Source organism: Vigna radiata, chromosome 7 (assembly GCF_000741045.1).
Source record: "Vigna radiata var. radiata cultivar VC1973A chromosome 7, Vradiata_ver6, whole genome shotgun sequence".
NCBI classification, from domain to species: Eukaryota; Viridiplantae; Streptophyta; class Magnoliopsida; order Fabales; family Fabaceae; genus Vigna; species Vigna radiata.
This window is the reverse complement of record NC_028357.1, coordinates 26,828,735-26,851,147: the sequence shown is the minus strand read 5'-3', so window position 1 is coordinate 26,851,147 and position 22,413 is coordinate 26,828,735. Positions and strand designations below refer to the sequence as shown.

Genomic DNA, 22,413 nt, shown 5'->3' with positions numbered 1-22,413 from the left:
ATGAATGCAATTTACGTTTTTTTGGTTGATTCATATAAGTTGAATTTTCTATAAACACGTAATATGGCTGAAATTCCTGTTTTGCGCATACCACACAGACATACGAAAGAAAACACAAAGGAATGAAGTGATTGCTTAATAAACTTAACATGACTTAAAATCATAAGACTACTATCTGATTATTCATGGTCATTATCACAAATTACTAAAGTCATATTTGATTCGATTTAATTGGGTTAAATCAATTAAACCACAAGTTTTTAGATTTCTTTTTGCTAAAACTTTTGAATTACAAATATATTTTGTTTGAATAATTGCAAAATTTAATGTTTTCAATACAAATTTAATTATATGTCAATCAACACAGAAATTAAGACTTTCAATTTCCATTCTAAATTGAGCTAATATATAAAATACTTTTATGTTTTTCAAATGAGAACTAACATTAACATACTTTTTCTTTACCTTATTTACATATTTATTGTCGTTTCATTTATTACGAGAAGTGAATTAACTACCATGATTAGGGTTGGGCAAAAATAACTTATCTGTACTGCAGTTAACTGTACTATATTGTACTAAAAATAACTGATTCATTTCTAGTAACAGTTCAGTATACTATCTTATGGTTCAGTTTTTAAAAACTGAACTTATAACAGTTACAGTTAACGTCAGAAATGTATCTACTCTTACATCTTCTCTAATTTTAGTTTAATTGTTTCATCTTGTCAAGAAAACTTTATTTAATAATAAAATATTAATAAAAATAACTGTTCACATAAAAAAATAATAATTAATTTTTTAAGACAACTTTATATATATATATATATATATATATATATATATATATATATAAATGAAACTTTCACTATATGTTATATTTATGCTAAGGAAATTTTCAAAATTAATTTACATAATACATAATATAAACTGTATTTATGAATTAACTTTTTTAAAATTTCTTAAATGCTATTTTTATTTTATTTCATTACACTAATTTGTAAAGATATTTAAATTAACTTACATACTCAATTACTTGAATAAAATAGCAAAGCTCTGAAGAATGAAGAGCTTTATATAAATTTAATTCAATCCTATAAATGAAATTGGAAAATCTTATTCTAATTCTATTATATTGAACTAACTCAATTATATTGAAGTACTGATCAATGGAGATGAACTCTTTATATTAGTCCTTAGCTCCTTTACTTTAAGTCTTCAAATTAGGTTGCATTGATTTTCAATTCTCTTTTCCTTTAACTATTTTCTTTTTATTTTACAAATACTCTAAAAGCAGCATTTTTCTTATTCAATATTGTAAAAATAAATAACTTAAATTAAAAGACTAATATCAACACGATTTGATAATAACATTCACAACAACTGAGAAATTAAATAAAATAACTAACTTTATTTAAAACTCGTGCATGTTAACAAACTTTCCCAAACGTACACCATCCCTTATCCAAAGACCAATTTAATAAAATTGTCACAAATGTATTCAATCTTAAAATGAAAAAAATCAAATTAGCATCACAAAAGACTTTAGTATTACCGAAAATCATATGAAAGATTAAATGCTTAAATATAATTTTGATCTCTATTTTCATCTATTTTATTTAATTTGGTTGGTTTTAATTTTCATCGATTTGGTCTTTGTGTATTATTAAAATCCTTAACTATATATGCCATGTGTTAGTTCATGGCTTTTTAATTTTTATTTTTAAGTTTTTTAATTTAAAAAAAGTTGTTAAAAAATACGGAAATAATAGGCATATATGACACAACATGGACAATTTTAAAGTAGTTGTTTCATTTATGTAATTTTTCTTTTATTTTATTTGTATGGTCAAAAAAAGAAGAAAAATAATACAAAGATAAATTCAAATGTAAAATGATAATGACAAATTGTTAATACAATTTCATAAATTATGAGAAAACCATGAACAACAAAAAATAACAAATTTAGTGTTGATTGTAAGAATTTGGATCATGGTCACTTTCACTGGTTTCTCTTATTTTACTCTTGGTAATTTCCTTTAGTACAATTTATATTTATCCAAAACCTTCATCTCCATTCTTTTTTTCATATACTCCAAATTCATCCACCATTCCATCTATAAACACAAAGAATATAAAAAATATAATTGTTAGAAAGAAATACATTTTTTTTTATTGAAATATATATTAAGAAAGAATTTAATGATTTGAATATATTTGTGAGATTAATCCATAAGTAAATTCTTTATCAAATTCGTTTGGATAATGAATTCATTAATACTAAAACACTCTGATTCAGATTAAAAAACGATAGCTTTCTACTACCATTGCAGAAGAATTCACATACAGTTGATTTGGTTTATTTATTAATACTTTGAATTAAAATAATCGAAAAACACCTGTACGCAATTTTTTTTCTTCATTTTTTAACAATGTAAATTTCTCCCAAAAATTATATTATCTTTATCAATTTAGGTGTAGGTACAACATTGTTTTTCAAACTAATAAGTATATTTAAATACCTTTTTGTGTTTGTGCATTTACATTTGCCGGAAGCTGAAAACAACATGAAAATAATGACTCAGTTTAGGAATCCATCAATGTCGTCAATGTTGAATTCGACAACACCCTTGTGAGGGGGAACAAAAACCAAGTTGATTCAAAACATGTTCCGCGAGAATCTCCTTGAAACTACGGAAGAAAAAAATTTAACGATGTATTGGCAGTAGTAGAAAAGGAAAATCCATCCATGTATTGAGGGTGGTGATGGAAAGGGACGCACTGAAGGCAAAATACGTCTAATGATTGGAGTCCAAGATCCTGACCAAATGTCGGCAGCGGAAGCAACAAATATTCATGTTAAATCTTCATATAACCTGACAACCAGTTTTAGGATATTCATTCATAGTTTTCGGTTTCTTTTGGTTGTCTTTTGTGAACTGCCCAAAGTGCTCTAAAAAAAATCTTACTCGCCTACATACATACGAGGTTCATAATTTTTTCTCGGTTCTATAGATCTATCATGTTTTTTCTTTTAAAATAATTTTTTTATAGTTTAAAAAATGGGCTAAAAATATAAATAATTAAATTTCTTTTAAATAGTTAGCCAAAAAATACACATAATTTTCTTTCTATATTTGACACAGGGTTAGATAGTACATAATTGATGATAGTGATATTATTTTTATATTATATATTATCGGAGGAAGGTATCAATTAAGTAGGCACTTTTAGGAGAAATGAGAAAAAAAAGAATGTGGTAAATAATGTGATTAAAAAATGTGTGAATAAAAATCAGTATCGAACCGTAGTAAATAGGAGCATCAATACTTGCTTTACCATATGAAAAAATGAATTTGAACATTACACATTCATCCGTGTAGCACGTGCTAAGACACAACATACACAAACAGCGTGAAGCATACGACTGCAGTGCATAGTGGAAGGAATGTGTTTCCGTGTACAGCTCCTAGTTAGCAATATATGTACATGGCACAGGATCAAAGTCATAGATGATATGACTTAACCAACACTGTTGTCTGAACTAGCAGTTAATGAGAGAATGAACTCGCCTCAATGCTGTACATTGAGTTATCACTTAAGCTAAAGTTTGGTCTCTCTTCGTTCCACTTCAAAATCTCCTTTGCATATTTAAGTGCTGCATCAACACTATCAGGTTCCAGCCCCTTCACCAAGGAGACATACATGTTTCGCCCCGTAAGAGATGAATAGAGCCTCTTAAACTTAACGGCTATGTAATAGGAAGCAAGCAGAGAAAGGGAGGGGCTATTGTTAATACTGCTGCTGTTGATGCCAGAGCGATGTCGACTAATTACTGGGCGAAAATCAGATAACCACTCACACCTGCTAAGTGGGATTCGTTCAATTTTCTCCTCAAACTCATCTAATTTGTTTAGTATCAACAGGAAGTCCATTTGTTCGAAAGTAGGATGAGTAACTATGGCTTCGAAAAGCTTCCTGCTCAATATCATCTTGTTTGTGTAACAACCATTTCCATCAACAGAAAATTGATCGTAGTCGCTCAGGGAAACACAGAAAACCACCAACCCAACGTCCTCAAACATTTCTAGCCACTTGCAATTTTCTGCTAGCCCTCTTGCATGTATTGTTATTAGTTGATACCTGTAATGAAGGAGAGCAAAGAACGGTACAGATCAGCAACATTTTATAGCTGCTTTAGCAATTGAATCAAACAGGGCTACCCAAAAAAATTCTCACAGTAATCATTGGTGCAAATGTTTTCACCCACCTAACTAAAGAATCATGTAGATCAGCAGTGTCGACAATATCTTCAGCAGCTAATTGAGGAAATGAAAACTCTACAGAAGCCATCCCATTGGATGAAGTAACTCCTTCAGCATAGAGAATATCTAAGTCCGAGGGTTCATAATCAGTCCTCAATACCTCAATAGCCTAAACAAAGCATTGAAATATTAGTTTCTCCAAGCCACTAGCACAACAACGTTTTTCAAGAGTAAAAGAACAAGTATCGAGGAAACATAAAGAAGATAAGGGCGCAAATTTTGTATAACTATTACTGAAGCACTCTAGTGCTTAATGGATGGATATAAAGCAGGCTGAGTTTGATTAGTTAGCAGATAAATTAGCTCAAATTAACCAGAAGCCTAAAAATTGAACTTAACTCTAGCCAAACAAACAGACCAGGAGACCAAAAACTATATGCTAACCTCATTTGCATCAAATACATTGAAGTCATCATTCACATTCATACATTATAAATTTAATCAATATTTGTTCCAGCCTAATTGAGGGTCCCATTTATTTTTTATAACCCCAAAAATTTACCACATATTCCTTTATACAGAGTGTTCTTAACATTTTTTGTTATATGCAAAAGTGGAAAGCAAATACGTGTCCATGGTCATTCAATTCAATTGCACTTAAGTGAACAAGAGTACATGCATTAATTAAACTTGTCGATGAAAATAAACACAAAACAACAGAAGGATCCATACCCTCTCTAAGAAATAACTGGCAACACTGGGTAGCAATTCTATTTCATTTCTTCTTTCATAGGTGGCCTTAATGGCTGCATCATTCCATAACTCCTCAATCAGTGGAGCATACTCACGAGTAGCAGCGGGAAAGATAGCATCAAGCTTGCCCGCAACCATAGTTTTCAGAAGCCAATCAGAAAATGCTTTCAATCTTGTGCCAATGGAATAAATTGTCTTCTCGCCAAGTTTTGGACCGGTTCCTGAACCGTTATGATATCAACCAATCTTTAGTACAAATGGACAACCTAAATTTGAAATTTAATTGTTTCTTGTACAGGAATCAGCAAGCATTATTATTTCTGTCACTATCAGTTGGACATCAACATTCTTTTTTTTTTCTCTTGGTTGGAAACGTAGCAATATATTTAATGTCTCCTATACAATTATTTTATATTCAAAGCAATTAAATGAGTTACGTGAAGGGGCTAAAAGATATTAAGTGTGAAACGTACGGGTACCATAAAAACATATACGCTTAATGAATAATATTGGGACTGTGGATGACTTTATGCATCAGATTGTGGTAGGGAAGAAAGCTTACTGAAGAAAAATTCTATAGATTCCCGTACAAAGAAGGAAGAAATTAGAACTGATACCTGTAGTGTCAAGCGCAAAAGATTGATTTTTCTTTAAATTCGCCAGGCTTTCTTCTTCAAAACGCTCACGACCCTCAAGGAGTATGCCAAGATAGGCGTAGACATTGGTCTGAATGGTCAACTTTATACTTTCACGTTCATCTTCTGAGAAGGGAGTGTTTTTGTAAAGAATCTTGGCCTGACACGTTTAGAATTCTATAAATACATTGATTTCTTGGCTTTCAGCAAAAATACGCATGCATCCATGCAGACAAAAAGGAAGACAAAAAATACAGGTAACTATTGAAAGTAATATCATCGAATTTGTTTACGTAGCAACACATTGATAAAGATTAAATAGAAGTTAGAAACGCCTAAACAGTTTGAAATAATAATACTTCAAGTGCCTGTGCATAAGCACATAGCATCAACCACCGCTCATACAAACTTTCTCCAAGTTAGTTTTATTGCAAATTGAATTCAGAGATGAGGATTTTGATGAACATATGCCGAACGCAATCATAAAATGAAAAATCACCTGCTTGAAAATAGTGCTTGTTCCCGACCCAGTGTAACCAAGTAAGAGGAGCTTATGAACTACTCCATGGTCAAAGTGATCAGGAACTGGTCTGGTAACCAGATTGGAGGATAGAAACCCACATGAATTTGAACATTTAGAATTAGAAGGAACTGGTAGCGACAGTAAAGCACATACAAGCTTCGTTCCAGCCTAAAAAGTGAAATATAAAAGAGTTTAATGATGCAAATTGAACATTGACTTAAATTAGCAAAAAAATAAAACGTTACCTTTCCCCAAATGCACCCTTTTGTATTTTTCTGTCCTTCTTCTTGGTATGAACCATCCTCGTTGACCCAAAAATGTGGGTTACCAGCACACTGAACTCCTGCCAACTGCTCAACCAAAACAAAATCCTCTCAACAACTTTTAATTTTAACAAAACAAGATACAATTAATTAAAAAAAAACAATTAAAATCAATATAGACCATAGAGCCATTCAAAATTTTCTATTATTTTTAAATATATTGAAATTCAAACCTGCAACATTCGAAGCTCAACTTTTGTTATTTCCCTTCCATTAATGAAAACCTGCGTGTTTCCATTGCTAGCATCCGGTTTGATGGGACCCCCAACGTTCAGATGCGGACTAATAATTCTACAAGGCTTTTGTCCTTCCTGCAAAATTCACACAAACAGACAAACAAACAATCAATCAGAACAGTAAAACCAAAGAATTGAACACAACTAATACCCCCAAAAAATACACACGTACCTTCCCCCAAAAACCGGACACCTTATCATACCAATAGTTCCCGGGCTTCAAGTTCTTCGGAGGGTCAGCACAACTCTGCAACGTGACAAGTTCCTCAAAAGAAAGAGCGTTCCCATTCACACAAATATACTCAGGTGGAAGCTGGTTCACTTCACAAAACCTCTCTGCCTTCATAATTTGTCTAATCTCCAAATGATTAAGTAATCTCTTCAAAATCCGCGAACACTTCCCCAAACTACCCCTCTTAGATTCATCAATAGGAAACCCAATGCAACCAACACATTTGCGACCTTCTGGCATAGAACCCATCGCTCTCAACACACAATTCCCACAATACTTAGCATCACAAACGAGACACACTTCTTTCTCCGATAACCTATTCCCTTTCAAGCAACGATAGCACGAACCTTTCCTCCCCTTCCTCGCACTCTCTCTCTTAACCCTCTCTCTCGCTACGTATTCATCCTCCTCGATACTAACCACAGCTCCTCGTTTACCGTCACTATCAGGTTCGGGATCGTTAGTTTTCGAAGGAGAAATGTGAGACGATGGATAATCGGAACTCAACGTGGAAGCGTAATCTTGCTGGCTCGAATCGTTGAAATCCAAGCTGTCTTTCTCGCAAGTCGAATGCCTCAACAACAACGCGCTCGAGTCTCTTACTGTTCCTAAATTGTCCGAAAACGAGTTTTCGCTACTCAACTCGCACGCGTCATTGGCTTCCGCGGCGGCGTCTCCGAAAGCGATCACGGACGTCGGAGACACAGTGGTTCTGCCAGAGCCTCCATCGTTGCTCCGGTCGAAGGCGATCACCGACGTCGGGGACACAGTGGGCTCAGAGTTCAGTGTTTTCAGCTCCTTCGAGAATTGAAGCTCCGGCGCCGAGAGCGGTTGCACCACCGGCAACGAAAGCTCGTCAGAGAAAGAAGCCTGCGATACCTCGACTGCCGTCGCCACTGGAATCTTGTCAACGGTGATCGGCACTGCCCGGGGAAGATCGTACGCCGGGTCTGGTCCGCTGTACGCAACGGCGAAGGAGTACTCCTCTTCCTCGTCGGAGAGGACGTCGGCGATCAGCGTCATTGTCCTGACCGGCGACATGGTTGCCCTAATTTGGAGGAGGAGGAGGCAACATTGACGAATGAAAGTATGAAAGTATGAGTTGAATGAAGTTGGCACCAAAACAACGGAAATTGAAGTTTCAAAATAAAGGCAGGAAATGAATATTTTACTTGTACTTGGAAAGAATAAAGACAGTTAAGACTTTAAAACTTAAGAGACAAATAGAAACAGTGAAGGAAGGAAAAGGAGACCTAATTTTGAGTGGGAAGAAGAAAAGAAAAGCAAGAGACGGTGATATGTTTATTCGAGAATGCAGCAACCAAAAGTGTGGATTCTGATTTTACGTGGGATTGGTGTTATATGTTCAAATTTAAAAGTAGCAATCTGGAAGCAGTGCGTAGCTGTGAAGGGTGTAAGGGAAAAAACGAAAAAGAGGTGGGAGTGGAATCTTTTAAATTTAGTTTTTAGTTTTTTGTGCAGGTGGGGTCGGAGATGGCGTCCTTTTGCAGAGTGCAATTAGTATCGGAGTTTTTGGCTTGTGGTTGCTACGGATAGAGATAGCAGAAGCTGGGAGGGACCATGGCCAGAGGAGAAGGAAAGATAGCGACGCAAGAGCATAATGGCTTTTAAATCGATCGGTTACTCAGCACGGGCTCCGCGTGAAGCCTTTTAAGTCCCAAACATCCAATTACTTCTTTTACTCACACATCAAAAACATTCACTCCAGTAAGAGAGTTACCAGAACCTTGCATGAACTAGTGTGTATGGATCTATTCCAAGGATCACATCTCATCAACTTCATACACCCATTCGATGAATGCCTCTTCAAAAGCCGAATCCAACAACTTGTTTCTTTCCAATTTGTCAACTACCGCATGGAAAAGCAGCACCATAAAATCTTCTATCATACTTCCTTTTGGTGAAGCAAAACTTAGTGGGTGAGGCCCAACAATGATTGTCACCATACAGTTTCAAATAAAAGAAATTGAACCATAAAAAATAATGTTACTAAACTAAAGTATAAGTGACAGGAATGAACTACACCTCAACTGCAGATAAAATCGATTTACAACATATAAAGATATAAGTAGATACACAGAACCTATATTATAACAATTGAGTTTATTGCATGATCACAATACACAAGAATTTGACATTCTCCTCTAATTTGCAATTTGTAGCTATTGGTGGATGCTAAGTAAAAGAGGCATAATTTTTTGGACATTCTGTATGTATTGGCAGTATACCTAATCATGTTGGATGACGGTAGGTATAGGACATGCGCTAGAGTCTTCACTGCCACATTTTGCTGGAAGAAGGCAAGAAAAAAGGTCTTAATCAGTCCCACAATAATGAATACGCCATCAGAAGCGCCAAATCTATATGTATTAGTCTTGGATGCTCAAAAGGAAGGAATTGCATGTGAGGGTGATAGTGAAAACATACAAGGTAATTCTATTTTCCTCCTCTCAAACTTTTTCCCTTATTTACACTCTTTTCTGTACAGCAAAGTATATAATTTCATATGTTGTTTTATATGCAGGTTTTGTCCCAATTTTTGTCATAGCATTATAGGAGAAAATAGGTGTATTTTTTTAATAGAAGAATTATTAAACGCCTGACAAATCAAGAAAATTCACACTCCAACCACACTTTTAAGAATTATTTTCACTTGAAATCTCTATTGCAATAATGATATCATATAAAGACATTACAAATTCTTAAGTAAGTTGAAAAGCTCTCAATATAATCACGTCACTACCCTTATAGAGATACCAGCACAAGTAGCATGCCCAAGGTTACCTCTACTTACACTATCCATATTCTTATCAAAAGAACTACATATTTATTGATCAAGTGTACACTAGAGTAGAATCGAAGCATAAGTTTGAATCTCTCCTGATTTATGAATTTACATATGATCCATATAGAGTAAAGTAATAATCGTGAACTTAATCTCACGAAGAGTAGGACTTTAAGGATATTATCAGGAGAAATCCAAACAAAACTAGGAAAAAATTTAATACATCTAAAGACCAAAACCTGGAAGTAAGAACACTCAGAATAAATGATGCTCATTACAAAGACTACACATGAAACTAGGGGTGTCAAAACTCCCAGCCAAAAAAGAACTACCTACTATCAAAGGCTTAGCGGAGCAAGAAACATTTCCATCGAAACGACTCTAAGGAATTGCAGACCTGTAGAAAAAGACCTCACTGCCAAAACCAAGGAACACCAAAACTCCACTAAGAAACAAAAAAACAAACACTTCGCAAGCAAGCAAAACAAACCTGAGCGAAGATAAGAAAACCCCAAGAAGAATATGTTCACACCACTGAAACAGGAAATGAAGCAAGAATGTGCAAAGCACAAGAAAAAACTAGAACAAAGGACAAGAAATAGGAGAAAGCAATAGAGACCACCTAATATGCTCTTAGCACAACTCCAATCGTTGAGCAAGAAGAACCAAAACCAAACAAAAATAAGTGTATTTACTAAAATGAATTATAGTAACTTACACTATAATTTCTTCCATTTATTACAATAATGTTCCTTTCAAATGTTTATTAACATTTGTAGTAAAGTTTTATAACATTTTTTACCCCTAATTCTATTGTATAATAACATATAAATCCAAAGAAAATTTTATTTAAATGAATTTAATGTACATAAAATCGATTTCTTAGATAAGATAAGATTTGTATTTATTTATACGATTAAGTTTATATACTTTGGTATAAATATTATATTAATTTGGTTGTTTCTTTTTCTTCTTTTATAATGAACGTTATAAAAAGGATACATTTTAAGATTTTTAAAAGGAAGTTGATTGTGTGAAGAGAAATGATGAAAGTTTGAGTTAATGTAAGCTTATTTAGATGGATTTTTATTTTATTTTCTAGCTGATTTCTCAGTCAAGTTACCTTTTTGGTGATGCCGCTCACGAAATATGCTAAAAATATTTCTTGAGGCTTGATTTGCCACTGATTTTATTCCATTGTGTAGAGTGTGAGTGAAAGCGTATAACTTACAAGTTCAATGCATACATTAATTTGGTGGGTAACGACATTATTAAAAGAAAAAAAATAATAATAAATAGATAAATAAATAACAAATAATGTGATGTGATGGGTAACCTTGTTTAGATATAATAGAATTTTTATTGATATTATGCATTTAATACTATATTTAATTTACATTTTTATTTGTTTCAACATGCATTTAATGTTTCTTAACCATGTCCTAGGCAATGGTTAACAGGACCAGGTCTATATAAAGATCAAAAACCATTTTGGAAAAGGCAGAACATATTGTTCACTTTGTCGTTTCTTGTTCTGCCTTTTTTCCTTAAAACCAGGACCAATCGTTATCGACAAACTTCATCACCAGACTGTCAATTATATGGAAAAAAAAATCGAGAAGTCCAATGTTTAGGATTGAGGTGTCTGTAAAAATCCTTTGGTAATAATAACAAGAGGGGAAAAAATAGCCACAGAAAAGCACATTTCGATTCCGTTCTCACCTGAAGTCAAATACTCCAAGTTTCACCAACATTTTGGAAATTGAAGTCGAAAAAGAAAGCACCAATTGGATGGTACGGTAAAGTATAGCATGAACATGAACACTACATTTTTACAGAAGTTGGAAATCCTTTCGTATGCAACAGAAGCTAAGTATATATCAGTAGAAGTTCTACCCATACAATCTTGCTTCAAAGTACACCATGGCTTTCCTATATGGAACAAATCTCTAAAGCCAACTCTACAAGCAGCTCGACAAACAAAATAGGAAAATTAAAAATGTAAGCAACAAGAAACATGAATTAACAAATCCACCCCGCTTGCCCTATCTTGCTTTGATGCAGAAAATAAGTTTGCGTCATTGTAGGATCTCACAAATCATCAATCAATCCATTCTTCCCGCAGCTACGCCTGCTGCCCCTTTTGGCAACTTCTCACAAATAACCTTTCATGTTCAGTCTCCAAAATTGATTAAAGTTGCGACCAACTTTACCATCTCATGTCTCAGAACCTTCTTGAACAGTAGGAAGACCGCCTTCTCTGATAAATGCTGGGTTGAGAAACTTAGCCACAAAAGCCCACAATTTATATACATCCTCAAAATTCGTCAGAAAGCCCAGTGAAGCCGTCACAACTTCAAGCCTAACAAAGCTACCTTTTCCATCACGCCGACCATTCTCCATTGGTCTACAAAGAGTTGTGTCTTCTAGATTAGGAGCTCCACGATGCTGTCTTGAGCTATCAAGAATCTGTATATGACTCAGAAAACCAAGACCAAGAGAGATTCCTTCTTTTTCAGCAAGCTTTTGAACAATCTCTGGATTAATTAGCCCCCTACTTCTGTCCCTCACATTGAAAGCCACAGCTGCACCTCTTTCATATTTTATTTTAGGACCATATATGTGGACAAGACTTGCTTTTTCACCGCCATCAGAAGCAGGCAACTTCAGTTGCAGTAACGAGGTAACAAGCCAATTTATCAAAAACCGAAGTCTAAGTGTAGTTTTATTGAGACCAAGCATGTTAACATGGTCAATATGACGACACGTTATCTCTGGTTCCCTCCTGCCCCAGTCCTGTCCATCACCATATTCTCCATCACTGGTCGCCTCTTCATCATCAAAGCTAGTTGCAGATACGTCTCCCGGTTCTAAGGTCTGGCTAAGGTACTCTTTACGATTATCTTCCATGCTAAAAGACACTCTTCTTCCCCTGCTGGTCGCTTCATTCTCTTCCAAACCAAAAAACCTACCCCCGCCATAACGATTCCCTTCTCTCCTACCCAACAGCCTGAATTCACCTTCTGTTTCCCTTCTTATGGCACTCTCTTTGACATCAGCACATATTTCCGAAGTAGACCCATTCTCCAAGCTTTGATGCCGAGCAAGAGAAGTTGAATTGTTCAGCCAAGACCCATTATTGACCGCTCCACTGGTTCCAGGTTCTTCCAGGATCTCATCCACATGCAGATGATCAGACCCATTACCATTTCTTGAATAATGATCAACTTCCTCCACCTGCTCTTCTTCAGGCACCTCTTTGACTCGGTCAAGTTCCTGTGACATCAGAACAGCCGCATCAAATGACAGCACACGGCGGTCCTCGTGAGCACCTAGGTTTACCTCTCTGTCATCGTACATCGGGCTGCCATACATCTTGGATGTTGGTTTTGGTGAAGGCTGCTTCTGGTTCCTCCTCCCATTGAACCAGAAAGGAGGTAGTGGGGAAGCTATCTTGTGTTTATTCGATTGACCTGCACCATCAGACCCCAATGGACTCTGACCCAAATCAATCCAAAATGAATTGTCCGATGACTCGTCCTCACTGAACACCGGACTCTTTATCACCTCTCCAACAGATATGCTCTCCGTCTCCTCAAATATGGTGCTGGTTCCATCTCTTTCAGAGCTGTCTTGATCCATTTCAGTCTCGAACACATCTCTGACCTGAGCAGATGTGAANGCACCAGAAAAGGCAGGCAACTGTGTTCCCTGACGAGTTTCAGNAGTCTTGTCCCCCAACCCACTGATTTCATCGTCTTCAATTCCAACAAATTTATCCAAGCCATCTACAGAATCACTCAAATACATTGGAAACTCCGGAGTAATCTTCACCATTCCAGACCCGGTACAACCAGACTGATTTTGAAGGCTTTGCATCACCGATTTCTTGATCAGAAGACAGCCAAAGCCTGTGGGATCATATCCAAAAACCCTGTAAAATGAAGTGATTATAAAATCTGGCCGAAAGAGGGACAAGCCAAGCGAATCCATGTCCTTGGGGCCCAATGAACCGGCATCCAGTAAGACATGCCAGTTGTTCTGCTGAGCCAAGGCCATCCACTGGTATGAATACTTAGCCCCAGTCACTCTAGACTGCACTGGAAACACAAAAAGACCGGTAGCCGAATCCTTCTTCCTTTTCTTTTTGTTGGAAATCTGTTTTCTCAAATCAGTGGAACAGAGTTTGAGGGTTGGCCATTTAAACCAAGCACTGTACACTTTAGCACCTTTCTCCCTAGCACTCTGAGCCATCCAAGCAACGGACTGGCTCTCATGGTCGAACATGGTCAACAACTTTTTGTTTGTATGAAAAGGGTATGATTCAGCAAGAAGTTTAAAAGCTGATCCTCTGCTNACAGTAAAAACAAGGCCATACTCATTCTCGGGTATATTCAAATAGTCCATGATCCTAGTCTTTATATCATGCTCCACAGTTCCTCTCTCGGCACCACCATAAAGAGCATGGTTACTCAAATTTGCAGTAATCTCAGACAAGCTAAACGTAGAAGACTCCCAGTAATGAATTGTNTGAACAAAAGAGAAGAGTCCAAAACCACAGTAATCAAGGCATACCTTGGGGGACAAATGTGAGTACTCATCAGACCTCAACTGATCAACCTTCTCAGAGGACTGGTACTTGGGGTACATGGTAAGGAACTTGGAAAATGCTTCCGGTAGGCTGGGAATTTCCTCCTCAGACTCGAAGATGCGCTCNGCCGCAAGGGCGGTGGCTCGAAGGAANTCGCGCTGGGCGTGCAGCCTGGCAAGCGATCGGGATCTCCCAAGGCCATCATCTTGGTTGGCAGCAGAGTCCGGCTGGTCTATGTCTTGAGATTTAGAGAGTGAGCCATCTTCAGAAGCTTCCTCAAGGGCTTCCCTGAGCTTGTTCTCTTGCAGCTTCCGAAGCATTGATGGGTTTCTCTTGATGTCAACATTGGATTCATCTTTNCTCCTGCTCTTCTTGTCCATGATCAGTGCAGCACAGTGAGAAATGGGCTTCCATAGTGACAGATGCATGCTCCTTTCTCCTCTTCTCACACAAACCAATCTCAGATTCTTTCCCACACTTCAAACAACACAGAACAACAGTGTTTACTTTAGCCCATCACATCAATCTACAACAAATTCTGCTTCAAGAGCTTCCCCAACAAAAGATAAGGAATCTGGAATCTTTAGAGACCACACCTTCCCAACAATCAAGGTGTGAAACATGACATTTTTTTTAAAGATAAACAAACAACTCAGCTAAACATTTCCCTAGAAAGAAAATTGCTATTTTGTCCACAACCCACAACAGAATTCAACACCCAGTTTCTCAGAGGAGAGAGAAGGGTAACGAACGAAAAGAATCCGAAAGAGAGAGAAAGTCAAAGCTCAAACCCTAGAACCCAGATCCCAAAATTTGCAAGGCAACTCGCAGCAACAAGAAAATTCAAAACAGAATTTTGGAGTAATAGGTTTCGAGAAGAATCAAACGACAAATAATAGAATCCGTGAAGCTCAATCAGTAGCGAGAGACACTTTACAAAACACCTGAGCAGCCTTCAAAGGTGAAGAAAGATCCTCCTCCTCTCTCTATTCAATTCTTGGCATAATAATTAAAGCACAGCGCCACAGCGAATTCTCTTTTTACTAAGAGAGAAGGATAACCAAAACAAACCAGTTTGGTAGATATCTGCCATGAACGATTTTCTTCTTAAATTGAAAACCAAAAAGAAATGAAAAAGAAAAGGTAAAGAAAAGAAAAAGAAGGGAAATTTCAATTCAGTGTAACCCCCTTGTCCTCTTTCTCTCTCTGACCAAAGCACCTCTTTCAACTCTTGGAAAACAACCCTTGCTTAGCATCCACTATAGGTCAAATTATCAGAATTTGCCAATTGGTGGAATTTTGGAGATGCTATTTTTTAAGTGTCTTTTGTTCATTAGATAATTGTTTAATTAAAAAACTATAAAAAAAAGTGTAAACAACAAATATAGACGGATTTCTTTTAAGAGAAATAAAAAACTTATAAGTCCTGAATTTATAAACTATAAAGCACAATTGTTACTTTTTTTTAAAAATTTCGAGATATGACTCTTAAATAAAACTCACATCCTTGTAACTGTTTTTTTAAAGATTATTTTAATAATTTACTCTCATAAAAAATAAAAATATTTATGGTAGAAAATAATTTATGAATAAAAATGTTAAAAATAAAAAAAAAAATATAAATTTATAAAAACAAGTTGATTAGTAATAATGTTATCATTTTATTTTTTATTTGAAAAAAATAAGAATTTACTATTAATTGTATTTTAACATTATATACATAAAGAAATATTATATGTCGTTGTATATCTTTTTAATTGAAATATAACTTTTATAAGATCTATTTAATTATTTTATTATTAAAAAGCTTTAGATGAATAGAAAATAATTAACTAGAGTTTATTATTACAAACCTCATTGTTTTTCTACAAATAAAAAAATCTCTCTATATATTTAGTTTAATCATTTATTATCGAAAAACATCATAAAACTCCTAACGTCGAGTCCTGTTTTTAATAATTATTTTATTGAACATTGTAACTCTTCTTTTATCCATTTTAAAGTCAATTAGATTTTGGTTTGCATGTAAAAGGGCTTAGGTTATATGTGTGATTTAAGAGTCATTGATGAATCTATATCCAATTAGGATTCTTAGGTTATGATTGGATTCTTGATATGCATATTTTTTGTGCAAATTTTGTCTATCTTAATTATTAGGAGTGTTCAATGTCAAAGGACCTTTGTAGTGCTTTTTAACATGTAAGGGAAATTAGTTATTTAAAATTGGTTTTATCTTTGTATGGAATTGTGATATATTGTAGTGAAATTGAAGTGTGATTTGAATTGATTAATTTCAAAGGTTGGATATTAAGTTGTGATGAATATTTTGTGTTATGAGAAATGTATATGTGAAAACATGAATGGTTGATATTTTGGTCTCAAAGATTAATAAATTTAACTTTTTTGGTTTTAAGTGGTATATTTGACAAGTTGGCTTTTGATTAGAATTTTTGAAGAGAAAAGGAAAAACATTATTTGAAACCTAAAGGAGTAAAATTATCATTGTAACATCCCAATAATTATAGTATTAAATTATAATATAGTTATTACATTCTTGATATGATAGAACAGTCATAGAAACGAGGAATAAAAGTTTTCCTCAATATACAAACCATCACTCAATTTTTAAACTTAATACATTCCAAACTTAAAACGATGGGGATCTCGTCCATAAGAGTTAAACACTAGTCGATCCTCCATCTAGCGCATGTTCCACCGGCGTCTCACCACTTTCTGCTCACACCCACCGGATGATCATCGCCGAGAGAAAACACACAACACGACAGTAACCACCAAACAACAAATAAAGCAAGGGTGAGCTATTATAACAAAGTAACATAATATATTTAAATTAATAACATAATATCTAACTTATAAATTAAATCTCTTAATAATACAATAAACTCACCATGATCATCATAAACTCAACCCAATCAAATAATCGTATGAATATTGAACTCTAAATAGGTTCTACGCTTGCAGTGGTACTTTACTCAGATACATCATATCCTACTTTGTCCCCCAAAGTGGATCATGGGATATGGATGCACCTACTTGCTAGCGCAATTATCATATCCTACTCTGTCCTCCCAAACTGGATCTTCAGATATAATTACAACCACTGAAACTACATCCTTCCTACTCTGTCCAACTTTTCAAGATGGACCTTCGGTAAGGATTTCTCACTCTTTACCACATTCCCATTACGCTCAATAACATAAATTTCACATCCAACATAATATAATACATACAACACAAAAAGTAATGGTAAGCTTCCATAAAAAAATAATTTTAATATAAATGTTCTGGGAAACCAAGAAGTTGAATCTGGCAAAGTCGGTTAGACATCTTCTTATCCTTCCAGATATATGTAATAGAAAAAGGATATATACTTAATAATTCATACAAACATCATAAAGTCCATCCATTCCCAAAAATCATACAAATTGAATATATCACAAAATAATTTAACTGCACATAATCTGTTTGATAAGAATTAGTTAAAAACACATCGAGTAGACTTCTAGGAAAGAGAGGTGTGTCACAATGGATAACTTAAGTATCAGGTATTTCCTTAGCCAAAGTGTTCCTCAACGTGTTATTAACGAATTTCTTATTCACAGATTCAAAACAACAACATATAATATTATCACATAAATTCAAATAGTTATACAACAAGCACATAGGTTTTTCATTAACAGTAATTGCACAAAATTTCAAGACATAAATAGTTAAAAAAATATTTTATAATATAAAATTTTGAAAGGTTAGCTCCCCTTACCTCTTCTCCAGACTTAGTTTCCTACTCAGAAGTTGTTCTCCCGAAAATCCTTCAGAACCTCTACTCTTCTAAAATTTTCTTCCCAACTCTTTTCTTCTCAATTTTTTTTTTTCAAGATTTCTCACTTGATTCTTCCTCTCTTTGTGCAGAATAAGCTCCCCTCACATGGCTATTTATAGTCCAAAAGTTTTACTATTCAAATTATTATTTATTTTTATTTATTATTTTAATATTTTATTAATATTTTAATCACCACTTGCAAACCTTATCCTTCCTTAATCATGCAACTCAGATATTCTTATCCTCTCATTATTTTTATTTTATTTTTTTTATATTTTTTTTACTATTCATTTTTATTATTCATTTTTTTAACAAAACCTTTTAAAATAGGTTCTCAAAATTTTAAACTCCTCCTTCTGAAATTATTAAAATTTTCTATCATAAATTTAAATTTTTATAACCTTAATCATATTTTTTATTCATTAAAATTATTATAATAATGCTAAAATTTACTACTATTTATTAAAATAGAGATTTTTCATGGGTCTTACAGTCATTCACTTGAGCTATGTTATAACTTTGATGGGTGAAATCTTGTTATAATGGTTTCGTTTCAAAGATTAATAACTTTGTTTCAATTGCTCTTAAAGTATATGTTTGTTCTAGTAGAACTAGGTTTTCGTTGTTAATAAGAACTTCTTTAAAAGATCTTTGATTGATTTCATTTGGCACTTCTTGAGCTAAGGCATTGATATATCAAAGCATTATGAAGTTTATTTGGTGGGAAATAACTCAAGAAGAATCAAATTGCTCAATCAAAAGAGGAAGTTTTTGCTTCTAGTATATTGTTGGGCATCGTTGTAGTAGTGTTAGACACCACTTGGATTGTGAGTACTATCTTGAGGGTGTTGGGTGCCACTTATAGACTATTGGAAGCTCTCAAATTAGTGAGTCCCAAGAGTTTGTAGTGTCGGGTGCCACTCTATTTCCTATTCTGAATCACCTCGAAAAAAGTAGGGTTCCCGTTTCGTTAAATGTTGGATTAAACTAAAATTTTGACAATTGGTCTTAGACATGTGATTTTTCACTTTGACCATTGAGATCTTTGATTTGAGGTTTATAGGTAGAGTAATGCATCTCGTAATTTTGATGTATTTAAGGAAAACATTGTATTTAAATGTTACACTAATGTAACTGAGAATGAAAGATGAATTGTTAACATGTAATTTGAAATAAACAATATGTGAGTGATTTAAGACTATATAAGAATTTGGTAAATAAGTTATGTGTGATATGTTGCACTTTGGTTATTTTCTTGTGATTGTGTGTGATATAGTATAATGATTTAAGACTATATGAGAATTTGGTAAATAAGTTATGTGTGATAGGTTACTCTTTGGTTAGTTTCTTGTGATTATGACTACTATCTTGCTAATGATTATTTTTAAATTAGATGTGTGTGTGTGTGCGACTATGACTGCTTGAGATGTTTAAATGTTCAATGTAGTTGGAATAAGTTGAAGGTTAGAAGCATTCTATTATTGTGTTAGATGTATATGAGTAGGGACTATGGAAGAGATTATCAAGACTATGTTAAGTATCCCGACTCATATATAGTATGATATTTAGTAGTGAGAGTCGATAAAGGTTTCCTATGTTAGGTAAGGATAGGGAATGATCCCTTTCTAACTAGAATAGACAAAATAATTCTATCATTAGGAAGGCAAATAGAATCGTGGCTTTTTAGCCAAAATATTATTGGTATTCTGATGATAGGGCAATATTTTTGAGTTTGACTCTATATATAAAAGTCCTCCGAAGGTAGTTATTACATTTGATTTCATGACATGTCTTTTGAATGAGTGGTTTGAATAAGATATGTTCGTACCATCATTCTTTAAGATTTCACTAGACTTTTTTCTTTTAAATACACTAGTTTATCCTCTCATGTATTTGTATGTTTTTCTTTTGCTATAATCATGTGTGGATACATGAGAGCATAGATACTACAAGTGAGAAAACCAGTGTTAAGGGTGCTTTGGAATAAAATTAGGTGGACTCCTATTGAGGTAGAACTTTTTGCATTACTTTTGTTTCCTTCCTTCCTTTCACTTTAACTTTTTATTTTGAAAAAGCTTTGATATATATATTTATATATACATTTTCAAGACATTTTCAAATTTGGAAGTCAATCATTTTCAAATATAAACTTTTTTTACAATACATTTTGCTTTGTTTTCATAGATAAACTCTATTTTACACTTTATGCCATCCATTTATTATTTTATTCACAGTTAAACTAATTAGAACATTGTGTTTTCTGCCAAATGTCTTGGATACGACACTTGTTATACTACAAAATACCCAATATACTTGTTGATATATTTGGTTATTGTGTGGGCATCCAACATAAAGCCACTGACCTTTAGGCCTTGTTCACTTGAGTGGACTTGAGGGAGAGTAATTGAGTGGATTTGAAGGTAATTTTTGTTGTTGTTTATTTGAGTGAATTTGGAGGTAAATGAGAATGGATTTAGAAGTAAAGTTTGTGAGAATTAGTGTAGGATTTAATTTATGTGACTGATTAAAAAAATTTACTTCCAAATCCACTCTCACTTGTCTACAAATCTATTTAAATAAGCAACAAAAAAGAATTTCTTCAAATCCTCTCAATTACTCTCCCCAAATCCACTCAAGTGAACAAGACCTTAATGTCTTCTCTAAACTTTTAACTCCTTCAGTAACCACCAGATCATTGATAAGTAAAACTTAAACCTTCTTCTCGTGAATAACCTCATCGATATTGAGTCTATCATCACATAGTCCCAGCCTTTAGTTCTTTAAGGCTAAAAAAATATATGATCAACTTATTCTAATTGGTATCGAACCTATCACTTTTGGGTTTTTCATCACGTAATTCATTTACACATGTTTTGTTAAAATATTTTGACACGTTAAGAGAAAAAAATGTTTAAATTATTAGTCTTAACTTTTAAGTTATTTATACAATGAGTTTCTTGTTATATATATTAAAATAATCACCTTTGAAAGGGATAAGGTGATTTATTTCTAGTGTTCTTTTTCTCCTTTTGTGATAGAAAAGATACACAAATTTTATAACTTAAAAAATAACATGAAAAATATCACATTATTATTGTTTTAAGTTAACTAATTTCATAATAATTTTATTATACTATGACACCTTTATATATATATATATATATATTGTACTGTAAGGAGGGAGACGGACGATCTTAGGGATAGTCGGGGCGACCGCCGCGCCAAAACCCAAGGAAATGATGGTGAAGCCCGGTCTTGACGGCTGGGACTAATCTTTGTTTATAAGAAAAACTTTGAAGAATTCACGTGGAGTCCTATCAGCACGAGTTAGCACCGCATTTTCCATGCTCAATGTTCTTCGAAATCCTGAGAGACGAAACGTATATGACCTAGGCGGTAAGCCTCAAGTCGCCGTATGGACAAACCAGTAACCAAGCAAGCCATGCCGGGAGTCGAGATATCACAGTACGACGCTGTCATGTCCGCATGACTGTCAATAATCAAAGTCGGTCACAAATGCGCCCATAAGAAAAACCTTGAAGAATTCATCAGCAGAAAGACCGGACGGTCAAAGGCGTCATTACGTCAAAAATATGCCGATCAGAACTTGGGGCGCCGACGTACTGTAGGATCAAGGGAGTCACGACCAGCGTCAAATCTTTTCTTGTGACACAATAGGGACGGCCGACAGAGTTCATAGATTAAGGTATCATAAGCATTCGAGATTAAGGTAAAACTAAATTAGCCTCAACAGGCCTGCAATTGGGCCGTGATTAAGGTTTCACTAATCATTGGCCCATGAGAAAAACTATAAATAGGAGTCAAAAGGTAAGAGGTAAGGGGACACATCGAATGCACATTTATTTCTCTTTCTCTCTCTATCTCTACCTTTTATCAGAAAAGATTGATCACTGACTTGAGCGTCGGAGTGTCATTGACAGGTACCCGACCGACCTTAACGCAGGAGGACAATCGGACTGGAGTCGGATCAGCGGAGGATCGGACGGTTCGAAGCGGGAAATTGTGCAGGAAAGCTTGAACAAAACCCGACCGGAACATATATATATATATTATTCTTATATGGAATTTAATAAAACTTACTTATAAATTACTTTTATATAGTTGATAAACTAGTTTGTAACTTAGAACTAATTATTAGTCTTATGCTCATGTGGTCTATATATCAAATAGGAAATAACTACTAAAAG

General features: G+C 34.4%; 2 protein-coding genes across 3 annotated transcripts; both read right to left on the bottom strand.

Moving 5' to 3' along the window:
• Positions 1-3,313: 3,313 nt before the first annotated feature.
• LOC106769170 (extra-large guanine nucleotide-binding protein 1-like) lies at positions 3,314-10,376 on the bottom strand. Of its 2 annotated transcripts, XM_022783316.1 has the most exons (10): positions 10,264-10,376; positions 9,217-9,278; positions 6,908-8,015; positions 6,673-6,810; positions 6,422-6,526; positions 6,153-6,344; positions 5,636-5,813; positions 4,998-5,239; positions 4,271-4,434; positions 3,314-4,143 (listed from the first exon to the last, which is right to left on the bottom strand). In XM_022783316.1, the coding sequence occupies exons 2-10, from the start codon at positions 9,222-9,224 to the stop codon at positions 3,552-3,554; spliced, it is 2,727 nt and encodes a 908-aa protein (XP_022639037.1). In that variant the 5' UTR covers positions 9,225-9,278; positions 10,264-10,376; the 3' UTR covers positions 3,314-3,551. The 2 variants fall into 2 exon arrangements, with proteins under 2 accessions (XP_022639037.1, XP_014510162.1); XM_014654676.2 differs by lacking the exons at positions 9,217-9,278; positions 10,264-10,376 and adding an exon at positions 8,221-8,687.
• Positions 10,377-11,461: 1,085 nt separating this feature from the next.
• LOC106768453 lies at positions 11,462-15,615 on the bottom strand. The gene has a single exon (XM_014653628.2). The coding sequence runs from the start codon at positions 14,790-14,792 to the stop codon at positions 11,991-11,993; it is 2,802 nt and encodes a 933-aa protein (XP_014509114.1). The 5' UTR covers positions 14,793-15,615; the 3' UTR covers positions 11,462-11,990.
• Positions 15,616-22,413: the final 6,798 nt, after the last annotated feature.